Here is a 12,338-nt window from a genome sequence, read left to right as displayed (position 1 = left end):
GGAACAGACCTCCAGAACAGCTAACACCAAGGAGTCAAGATACCAGACTTCCCCATCTCAGCTGCCAACACCTCTCAGGGTTTCACTCCACCTACGTTAAATTTTCTGCACTCACATAGAGGAAACGTCTGACTAAGATCTCCAGAACATTACCCATTATTGCTTTAGTCTTGGGTCTCGGTTTCTTTTTCTGTTTATCCATTCCAAAATTCTCAGGCAAGTTTTCTGAGTAACCTACTTAGGTCAGGTGTTCAGTTTGAACCAACCAATTATGACAGGAAACAGAGCTGAATAAAGAGATGTGATTGGCCCAGGGTTAAGTCACATGTACATCCCTGAACCTATCAACTATGTCCTGGAAGCCCAAGCAGAGGTCAGTTGAGGTGGTGTCAGGAGCACAAGGTTATTCCCGAAGGAGAGGGTTAGTTGATAGTAATAAATTTAGGTCGTGTTTGGCCTCAAATATACTCAGAGCCACTACTGCAGTTGTCACCATCTGCCGTAGTGACCAGCGTTACTTACCAAACAGTTCAAATTCCCTGCTTTTGTCCTGGACAAAAGTGCAAAGTGCAAAGCCCTTGAGAATGTTTTTTCCCTCAGGTACAGAAATAGAAACATCCAGGCTGCCTCAACAGGTTGGTGTTCTAGGTGTTTATGGGAAGCAAAGCTCTCCTGCCAAGCTGTGGTGGACCAATGCTGTGAGAAACCGACCTTTATCGCTTTAAGCCACTGAGATTTGATGGCATTTTGTTATTACAGCATCACACAGCCTACCCCGTTGATATTCCATTCCTTTCTTCTATTTATCCTTTTTCACTGCCCGTTGGCTGCTAACTGTATCACAAAGGACCAAGTCCCCTCTAATGCAATTTGCTACTCTTCTTCCCCTCCTGCTGGTAAGGTAACACCCTCCACTTATTTTGACCTTCTGTCAGAGGAGGTTCCCACAGGGCTATAGAGTCCCTGGAAAGAGTATGGCTTCTTTATATTCCAGGCATCTTCTCAAAGACTACAGATACTGGACACTGGGACAGAGAAAGAGCACAGATTTTCAAGCACTTTTACTTCAACCAGCATCTATTCCAAAATTTTTACCCTGATATTTAATTTGTCATAGGCTCTTAGATTTATGCTTCACTTTTCTAAATTTTTTGCAAAGCTTAATATGTCTCTTGCTCCTATCATGTGGCTTCTTTTATTGATCTCTTTCTCCAAACCATCAGACATCAAAGAGCTCTGAGTAATGTCATACAGTGTGGCAATATAGTCTATACAAGGACTTTCCTTTATAAGCTGAATGTGAAAGGACTAAAAAAAAGTAAAATAAAATAAAAGCTTTACTTTTTAATGGAAGACTTTCTATCAATGAATGTACTAAAACATGAAGAACTAACGGGTCTCAACCAGGGAATGACTTTGCCATAGACATCTTGCAGTTACCAGGAGACATTTTTGGTTGCCACAACTTGAAGGCATGCTACTACTGACATCTATCTAGTAGGTAGCCCAGGCTAAAGTCAAGACTTTATTAAGAATTTGTGTCTTTAATTAGGAATTTGCTACTCCAGAGGCTGCCATGTCACTCCTCTTTTAACACAACATGCTATCTCTACATGCAACCAACCATAAGACAAAGGAAATGAATGACATAATATCAGTAGCAAATATTATTGTCCTAAGAGTCACCAAAACACAGTCCTATATTATAACTCTCACTTGTAACCTGATTAAATTTGGAAGGCTGACTCTTAAGAGAGGCTGTAAATTATTTCCTCATTCACTTAAGAAAGACCTGAATCTTGCAAATTTTAATTCTCACAAAGTTGGAAAGGGTATCCGAATCACAGTTGATTTTTTTTTTAAGTTACTAAGAGGTAAAAAAAAAAATGAATGTTGACCTCCATTTTAATACCCCTGAGGCCTCAAACAAGGATACAGAACAAGATCTCTTGTTCTCCTAAACAGAAGTTGAGCCAATAACATAGGGTACTTTATGAGCCAAATAATGTCTGGTGTCCTGGAGCTAAAGAAAATGTTGGCACATCTTGCAAAATCACAGCTGTTTCAGTCTCATTTAGTGACTGGTCCCACTCTCTGCAGCCCAGTTTGCCTTTTGAAATATGGCACAGCTAGCTATGCTGCAGCATGTGATTAAAGCCACTGACAAGGGAGGTTTTATTTTTTAGCTCTTTGTCTCAAAAGCTTTAGAAATCTTGACAAGTACTGCTAAGAAATACAGATTACTTTTTTAGAAAGGAGATGCATAAAGATTTCTTAATATGTGATTGTGCACATTTTTATCAAGAAACTTAATGTACTTTGGAATCATGATGGTAAAAAGGTAACTTTCTAAGATAAAAAAAAAGTTGAACTAATTTAATCATATGCAGTGCTGTTGTAAGAAAAGTTCTCTGTGACTTCATTCACTTACCCTGGGCATTTTTGTAGGTTGCAAAACAGAGTCTGCCAACAAGCCCTTCTGAGTCAGACCTTTGAACTAAATAATCAACTGATAGCCATTAAAAAATTTAAAAGTTAAATGAAAATAAGCTCCAAATGTTAATCACATGGTACCATTCAGTTCTTTAATAACTGTCTTTCGAAAGATTGCTAAAGTAAATTTTTCAAAAATTTAACAACATGACTCTCAAGCAAATAAAATATGACTCTGTAGTCAAAAGTTTATAAAAGCAAAATTTTCAAAAAAGGTAAAACCCCATTTCTTATGCAAATGTGAAATGAACATATGGCAAAGATTTTATTTAATAATTCATTAGCAAGGAAACCACTAGGATGGTAAAATCATTTCAAAGAGTACTTCAAAAGCTAAGTATTTAAAGGCAAAGTCAGGATAAGATTGTTAGACTAGATATAAAACTGGTTAATGTCCAACAGATAATAAACTGTAAAACCATTAGCGTAGTCTTTTCCACCAGGCAGAAATTATTTGCATCTCTATGGGATAAAAATCTACACATTAACCTCTGCCCTACAACATTGTTAAGTAGACCATTCAATACAAAAGCAAGGCCAGCATTGCACTGAAAGAACACTCAAAAAATCTCTTCTGGCTGTTTCCAAGTGTCAGATAACTTTTCCAATAAATTAAATTATCTTTTATGAAGGAAAGTTCTTAATTCTTGATGATACCAGTTTTTAGAGAACAGTCTTTATCCTCTTTCTTGGACCCACGTACAATTTCCATATCATTTTTTGACTGGTGCCCTAAGAGTGCCTTCCTTTGTTCTGTGCTGAGATAAACATTAGAATTTCCTTGGGACGCCTGGGTGGCTCAGTTGGTTAAGCAGCTGCCTTCGGCTCAGGTCATGATCCCAGCGTCCTGGGATCGAGTCCCACATCGGGCTCCTTGCTCCGCAGGGAGCCTGCTTCTCCCTCTGACTCTGCCTTCCACTCTCTCTGCCTGTGCTCGCTCTCACTCTCTCTCTCTTACAAATAAATAAATAAAATCTTTAAAAAAAAAAAAAAAAAAAAAAGAATTTCCTATGATACTGTGTATATAAATCTACATCTAGGTTATTTTATTCATTAGATATAATGTAATATATATTTAAAGGTACAATGGAATAAACATGTTATTATACAAGTTCAGAGATTATAAATGTTTTAAGTATAAGTCTAAAGCATTTTATATTTTGATAAATTCCCCAGAATGCCTAATAAACTTAATAAATATGAATTTTACAAAGATAACCTTAACTATATAATTCTAAAACTCACCTCCAACAAAGAAAAACAAAAATTGTCATATCTGTTAACTAATTTGCATACCATCTAAGACAATGCTCTATGTACACCAGGGAAAGCAAATGATCACTAGTATCAATATCAAATAAATGTATATACAAACACAATCCAATAAAACTCTTGTTTGTTTCTTTTATCATGGACAGTGGTAGCAGACAGTCTTCTGTACTTAACTTCTGAGAAGTAATGCATGTACAAAAAAAAACCCATCTAAAAAATAAAAACCACGCATCTTTAATTTCTAATATTTTTATTACAGATTTTTAAGATATGTATTTATTTTCATATTATCAGCTTAAAGAAAATAAATCACACAAGAATAAACTTTTGTACTTCTGCCAAGGTAAATTGTTCTATTTCAAATTTATCAAGTTATAAATAAACCACATAATATGCTTATGTGAATGAAACCACAGTATAATCTGAGTGCACTAGAAAGGTACAGAATACTCTCATTGTTTCAGTAAGAGAAAAGAAGAGCATTACTTAGAATTAAAAGCCTGGCCCCGTAGCTATTCATTATTCAACAATAATACGGCATGAATTATTCACTGATTATAAAACAAAACACATTGTTAAAAAGCAAAGGTGACTAAAATAAACATGTGTTCCAGGACCTTTCATTTAATATTAAGCATGTCAGAATCACTGGAGGCAAATAAGCAAAGCCAGACCCACATTAGGGAGAACCAAGCCACCCAAAGGCTGTGTAGCTTGGTACACAACATGAAAGCTGATTTCTAGAGAGACTGGATTCTCATCACTAATTTCACAAATTTGGATAAAGATGACCTATTCCATAAAAAGCTTATTAAAATGCAAATATGCCATCTCAATAAGACAAGGTATAAGGCAACCTGACAAAGTTCTTTCAAGTCAGTGGCTCAAAATAAAACCTTGGTCTCCAAGGTTTTGGTAGTCCAATTTTTTATTAAAATGCTGATTAATGAGAGAAAAGGGAGATCTTAAAAAACTCAAAGACAGCAAGTCAAAGTGGAGACTTGGGCAAACTAAAGAGTGCACAGAATGTGTGAAACCAGAGAAAGGACCTCAGAGGGATAATGGAACAGTAGAATGGTCTGAAAACCACTTCTCCAATGGTCAGCACAGCAAATACGGATGCTACAATGTAGTTCTTTAATATGAGTCTAGGAAAGTTACGATTAGATGGTCAAATGATCCCTCTCTCATTAGCCATCTTCTCTTCTAGTTACCATGTGTTGTTTTGACATTTTGCCCCTATATATTTGCATAAATTAGAATCCATAGGTATATATTTTTTAAAAAGACTAGTCTTTATTGTAATGTTTTAAATAGTTCTACTTTACAGTGGTGTTAAATGACCCTTGATTGGAACATAGAAAACGCAATGTTTTAGCAATAACATACAGAACTTAGAAAACAGAGACTAGAAAGCATTACAATATTCTTAAATTGTATTCTTCAGCTTTCAGGGGAAAAAGAAGTCTGTATAACAGTTTTTACATAAGGAGTGGGTGAGGTGGGGGGCAGGGATGATGACTTGTTTGAGATTTAAAACCTCTGTATGAATATTTATCATATGTGATGACAGGCATATCTTCCCAGGACACAAAGACCCAACATGTGAATACTGTATGTCCATGTCTTATGCCTAATTAGGAAGTTGGTAGAGGGTGTTTGGGGAAAATTATCTGAAGCTCAACATTGTCCAAATTCACCATTTTGATTCTAGTCATGTGCTTTCACTGAGGAGAGTCAGGTTTTAGTTTATTTTGTTCATATTTCTCCTATTAGAATAAGCTAAACAATATATTTAAATGCACTCCATACCTGGTTCTATTGTCCGTATCTGAGCAATATCATTTAAATCTGAAGAACACCACTATTATTAAGAAAATATACAAAAACTAGAATATATCATTTGTAAAAATGACAAAATTTGTTAAAAAAGCATCTATTAAAAAAAGGCACTCTGTAAGTATAATTTCAAATAGGTAACATAACTTAAAATTATTCAAGGTCTAAGCCACTAGACATAAGCTGGACCAAAACTGAAAAAACAAAACTACTGAATGCATAAATTGTCAGATTTGGATAGTTTCAATACTGAAGAGAAAATAAATATCTTTTAAAAAAAAGGAAACTATGATTCTTCTCAGATTCACAGGGATGGCCAATCGTTTTATAGATACAGTAGAATATATAGTGGCGCTTTTTTGCAAATAACCCACCATTTCTGTGCAGAATTATCGTACAACCTGATGTTTTTGCAAATCACATGCCTCAGTTTTCCAATGCGGACCTGCCTCTGGATCGTACTCGGACAGCTCTGTTTCAACAATCAGACTGAAGAGTGTTAAGAGCCCTTCCCATCAGTACTTGGGCAGACCAGTCAATGTGGCATAAAATATGCTTTGTTGAAGGATCAGTACCTCTGTCTTACACTGTTCTTTTAAATGCATGACAAATGTTTTAACAAAGCTAGCTGGAATAATAATTGCAACCATCCTGTAAAATCAGATGTAGAGACTCACGTGACATGATGTTAGAGAAAAATGTGAACAAACGTTTTTTGAGCAATATATTTCTTAAAAGGTTTTAAGCCTGCTTATCGTCTTCAGACCCATCATAAACACTTGGTTAAATTTATTTACTTTATATATTCATCTACACTGCCTCATTCCTATAAAGACTTGAGGCTTGTGTACCTATTTAAAAAAACAAAAACTAAAAATGCATAACTTTATCTAGTAATCTAACCAGAAGATCCTTTTATTCATTCATAGGTAATACCCTGGCCCCATGTGCATTGATGTAGGTAAGAAGGATTTTGGCTCTCTGCTCTACGACATCAATAAGCTTTTCTATTCCTTGTCTGCCTCCTTGACTTTCCCAATAAACTTTATCAAGAAACAGGGACTGAAGGAGTTTCTGCCGTAAGTGCTGGCTCTTCAAAACAGAAACTGCAGATTCGGGAAACCTGAGAAGATAAAATGATATTTCATTCTTAGTAATTGCTTAGAAATATTATGCCTTACCCAAATGCTTTGCCTTTCATTAATCTGGCATAAATCACACTCTCAAATAGTACCTGGAGAATGAAAATATTTTTGTCACTGTCAAGCTGACACTTCTCTTAATAATAATATACTAGAAGAATATGTTTCAAGGGAACTGAATTTTCTATGTTGAACTTTCCACTGAGAACCTGACATACTAACATCTTACTTAAAGTCATTATCTGCAGGCAAAGAGAGGCGTGGAATTAAAGAGTTCTGTTAGCCTGGCAAAAATACTTCCCTCAATCTTAAGCTCCATTTCACCCATAGAAACCACTTTAATCTGTCGAGTAGAATAGTATCCTCATAAGCGTCAACGTGGGGTTTTTATGCAAGAAGATATGAGAAGCAAAATGCTGACAAATGCATGACTGAATTTAATGTGAAATAATCCGAAATGTAGGTGGTAAGAAGAGAAAGGAATCATTCCATAATGCTCAATTAAATAAAGAATTACTTCTGATTCAGATTATACTTTAGGAATTCTGAGAATCTGGGAGCATTTTACTAAATTGGAATACTAAAGTGTTTTCATAAATTTAACAAAACTCGTGTTTTAGAAGCAGGCATTTCACTGTGACCCACCTCTGGAACACCTGAGGCCAATATGGAAGGGTCCTTGTTGAATTACCTTAAGAGAGTGGTTTGTGCTTCTTGCTTTTCATTTAGAAAGTAAAAACAAGCTGCCTACCATTTACATTATCTGAAGAACTTTATCAAGGTTCAAGTTTCATAAGGAGTGTTTTGCTGAATCTCCAATTGACCCCATCCAGCTTTCATTGAAATACTGATGAAAGCACAGTAAAAATACTGGGGTTGCACAGTAAATTTCATGCAAATGTAGTTGCTCCTTAACAACTAAACCAAGAATATATCCTTGTTTGAAGAATACAGTTTGCTGGAAGTTTCAGTCCTCCTAAATGCCTTTTCCAAATTTCAGTGGAGTGAGCTAAGGATGGCATTCAGGGGACATGAATGCAAGGAACCCAAGTGCTGTGATGCTGCAGAAAGACCAAAGGGCACAGAGCTGGACGTGCTTAATGACTCTGAGTAGGTGTGGAATTAATTAATGCTGATAAGATGCTCTGAGCTCCCTGAAGACATGTACTATATAATTTAGTGGCTATGGTATTAATTAAGTAAGCATTTTTGCTCTATGAAATATTTATAATCCATGATTTATAAATTCTATGACCCTTCAACTAATTTAGCTGTACCAGAATGTATGAGATGAAACCGTGAAAACCATGGATCTCTTTAGTGACTAATCCTTTTCACAAAAGAAAATTTAAAAAGTACTTGTCTGTGCATTACACTGATTAATAGGAATATTCTATGCATAAATCTGGGCTAGCAAAGTCTTCATTTTCACTTTTCAATGTGTGACTTACTTATTCAAAAAAAATTTTTTGACTCCACTCATTACTCCTCATATTGCATTTAAAGTTAACTTCTTTCAAAGGATAAATAAAACAGTATTCATAATAATATGGATGTACTGAATAGATGAACCATATTCTCAGGCACTCCTAATTCCAAGAGAAAATTTAAAGACTTAAGAAGACCCCACAATATCAACTCAGTAAGTGATGCCTTCGGTCAATTTTTCCACACATAAAATTCCCTTAGTTTAGCCACTTTAAAGAAAGAATCTGTCATACATTCTACTTTCAATCCACAAAGAGATGTGAGAATGAGTATTAATGGGCAAGACATGGCAAAAACTCAGGAAACTGGGGCTCGCGAAACTCTCATGGGAATAGTATTGTCTCTAGTCCTGGAAGTACACAAAAACCCCACTACCTAATGCGGAGTGCTAGGAAGAAATAATGAAACATGCTTTAGAGTGTTGTTAACAAAAATAAAAGGAACAGCTTGAATAACACAAGTTACTGTAGAAAAATGATTGGACTTGGATTTGAAAGATTCCGGTTCTACTCTCAATTTTAGACTCCTTCATGTGCTCTCCAGGAGTCACTTAGCTTCACACAGCTGGTTCGCTCTCTCACTAATGCACCCCTCTATTTCCAAGTCTCAAACATACCCGTGTCTTGGTCACTCTGATTTCTAAGGTAGGAAGGCTATGAAAGAGTGGCTATGATCTGGGGCCTGAAATCCAGCCTTGATCCCTATAGCTAAAATTGAATGGCCCAGACTCTACAGTGGGTTCCTGCCACTATTAAATGCATTAGTTTCCTTTATTTCCAAATAGATAAGCTCGACACTTTTGTCCCTAGTCTATGTCTATGAGAAAGATTTCCAAATGTTCAAAACCTTCCCACCTGAACTCAAACAGCTGCTGTCCTTTGATACTGTGTCCTAATCAGCAGATTAGCTCCAATTCCCCGCCACATTCAGAAAAATATCTTGAGTTTATTATACCTTTAGACATCCCACCACATCAGTAACTGTGTCTGTTAGTCCCCCTGCCCCATATCCTGATAATGGAGCTTCTGGCCACCTCCGTATCCCTACTTTGCCAGCTCCTATTCCAGAGATCCCTGCATGCTTCCAACTTTACCCACATGGATTTTCACAGTAAGGGCCAAGGAAACCTAGCAGGAATTTTGTAGGTTGCATGGGTTGGTGAAAGTGACACCATGGCTGCAGTCTTGTTCTGTTCTGCTTAGGTCTGTTTCCCATTTCTGGGCCTCCATCCCCAGATTCCACATCCACAATTCTTTTTCAAGGGTTAGATCAGTCACACATAGCATTTGAGTTTTCTCAAAACTTTACCACTTATTTAATAGAAATGTGATGTCCCATAGATGTTACTACATCTTAAAACTTACTCTTTGATGCCTTCTAACAATTTGAAGTTTAAGTTATCTTCACTTCTGTCAAAGAAACCCTTGTTGTCTATGAAGACCAAATGCCTTGGGTCATGCTTTCGCTGGATAATATGTGCTAGAGCCACAGAATCTTGGTTGTCACATTTTGGCCTCAGACCATTCTGTACACAGACATCTTCCTTTCGAGGTCGGAATCCACAGCAATTTGTATCTAAGCGATTATAAATCTGAAAATGGAAAGCGAAAACAAAATCTAAGATGCTGAGTGAAAACACAACTTGGGAAAATAAGATTTCTGAAGAATTAGTGCTTTCTAAATAGCTGACTTGCCAGAATCTAATAAGGCCAGGCTCATTTAATTAGAGGCAACTGTCAGAGGAAGTCCAAGGTTCATATCCCTCTGACTCAGCCATGGTTAAAAGCATTTCCAGCTTCTAACAGCTCCAAAGTCAGATCATCCAAGTTAGACATCTCCACCCTTAATATTCAAAGTTCCCACTGACATCATATGTAGACACATGGCCAGAAGAATCTCTGACTCTATTCATGGCAGAAGATAGAAACCACGGCACTTTTTTTTTTTTTTTAAGATTTTATTTATTTATTTGACAGAGAGGGACACAGCAAGAGAGAGAACACAGCAGAGGAAGTGGGAGAGGGAGAAGCAGGCACCCATATAGCAGGGAGTCTGATGAGGGGCTCAATCCCAGGACCCTGGGATCATGACCTGAGCCAAAGGCAGATGCTTAACAACTGAGCCACCCAGACACCCCTACCACTGCACTTTTATATACCTAAAGGCTATAGCTCATTTTTTTTTTCCTCTAGCTGGATTATAGAAAACCTAACTTATCTCAGTGGCTCTAAAAGTTAACTGCATCCTCTAACCTTTTTGGACTTTAGAATTACACTAACCTGAAATAAGTAACATGGAATAAATCTTTTGAAAAGATGTGACATCCAGCAATCATAACAAGAAGCACTACCTATATGGAGCCCACAGCTAGATTCTAAATAAGTGAGCAAGATGAACAAAATTATTGGGCCCAGTGGGGTTTATTACGGGGATAGGGTTTCTATCCTATAGAAGAAGTAAACAAATTAATTAGAAAGGGAGACCTGTGTTATTTCCATTTCCTTTGGGCACAAAAGAAATGATATTTATTAATCAGGGTAAATTAAAGCCTCAAGCTAGGAATTAGATAAGTTTCAAGTCCAATCTCTATGACCTTGTGTAGATTCCTTTACATCACTGACTTTCAATTTAATTACCTATGTAATAGGAATGATACTATGGCACTGTACATTGTACAATTAGTGAGGATAGTAATGAAAATGTTTATACACCATCCAGCCCTCACCCAGGCATCTAGAATATACTCCAAAAGATGGAAAGTTATTATTTTTGAAACCCACACATACACACTGTATGAATTGATTTACCTCAAAACAAGCTTCCAAGACAAAAGGCAATTTCTCCATATTTATGAAGAAAAATTGAGCTTCAGAGAGGTTAAAAAATCCTCTCTGGGGGCACCTGGGTGGCTCAGTGGGGTAAAGCCTCTGTCTTCAGCTCAGGTCACCATCCCAGGGTCCTGGGATCAAGCCCCGCATCGGGCTCTCTGCCAGGCAGGGAGCCTGGGCCTGCCTCTCTGCCTACTTGTGATCTCTGTCTGTCAAATAAATAAAAATCTTAAAAAAAAAATCCACTCTGAGTAGGATAGAAGTAAGTAGCAAAGTTAAGATTTAGACACAGCTATCGTTTCTCGGCCTTTTGGCTAAGATCAAGTGTAGACACAGGTATATTTGTCTCCAAAATTCCAAGATTTTCCTCCCAATACATCATGTCGAATAGTTTAAGGTTAATCAAAGAAAATACATATGCTCATGATTCAAAAGATGGCTGGACATAACACTGTCACTTTTATTCCTTTGACACTAAATTTCAATTATTTCTCTTTCTCTGTTTTTACAGATCTTGTGGAGCTAGCCACACTTAAGAGGTCAACTGCTCAATAAGGAATGCAGAAAGTGTAGTACCAAAAAGATAAAAGAAAGTGTAGTACCAAAATTTAGCCTACTTTGAAATGATGATTCATTCATTCATTCATTCATCCAACAAATTTTTTGACCGTCTCCCATCCATCAGTGGGGTAAGGCACCAAGACAAATATTGCCCATGCTCAGTACCACCACACCATCACTACTCCCGGAGGAAAATGAAGTGGTCATTTAATTTTGCCTTCCTACCACAGCAAACTTTAAGAACTGGACAAATGACCTTTGTCTCTGTTTTCTGCACATAAGTGAACTTTGTATCAAATAGCATATCTTGAGAAACAGGGATTATAAAAGAGGTCAGCCTAAGCCAATTTTCTGTGACATTTATATAAAACCAGTCACATGGGACAAGGGTGGTTAGTGAGCCAAGAAGCATTTGGATAATGCAGAGGATACATTTCTGATCTACAAGCAACCTACAGATAAAGGGAGGACTGTCTGGATTGGTTCCAGACAACTGATCCATGGGGCTATAAGTCTAAGCAATGATTTATCCAAAATGTCACTTAGGCTGACTGCAGAGAACAGTAAGTTCCCACTCTGGTTAAAGTGTCTTTGTCTGACATGAGCACAGGGGTTGCCCAAAGGTAAGCAAGAGTGACCCAAGCAAATCACTATAGGTTAAATGAAAAAAAGCACAAATGAGAACTATAAGAAAAAATTATTGAATCTTTTCACT

At 36.9% G+C, this 12,338-nt stretch overlaps 1 protein-coding gene across 1 annotated transcript in view; it reads right to left on the bottom strand.

The window, feature by feature from the left end:
- Positions 1-3,998: 3,998 nt before the first annotated feature.
- Positions 3,999-12,338, bottom strand: part of GASK1B (golgi associated kinase 1B) — a 50,192-nt gene continuing 41,852 nt past the window's right edge. Inside the window, exons 4-5 of the mRNA XM_059374589.1 lie at positions 9,599-9,825; positions 3,999-6,727 (exon numbers count right to left, since the gene is read on the bottom strand). Of these exons, the coding sequence (XP_059230572.1) occupies positions 6,520-6,727; positions 9,599-9,825 (435 nt within the window). The 3' untranslated portion in view covers positions 3,999-6,519. The remainder of the gene's footprint in view (positions 6,728-9,598; positions 9,826-12,338) is intronic.

The sequence above is a fragment of the Mustela nigripes genome, chromosome 1 (genome assembly GCF_022355385.1).
Source record: "Mustela nigripes isolate SB6536 chromosome 1, MUSNIG.SB6536, whole genome shotgun sequence".
Taxonomy (NCBI): domain Eukaryota; kingdom Metazoa; phylum Chordata; class Mammalia; order Carnivora; family Mustelidae; genus Mustela; species Mustela nigripes.
Note: the sequence above shows the minus strand (reverse complement) of the source record. Positions and strands in the feature narration are given on the sequence as shown.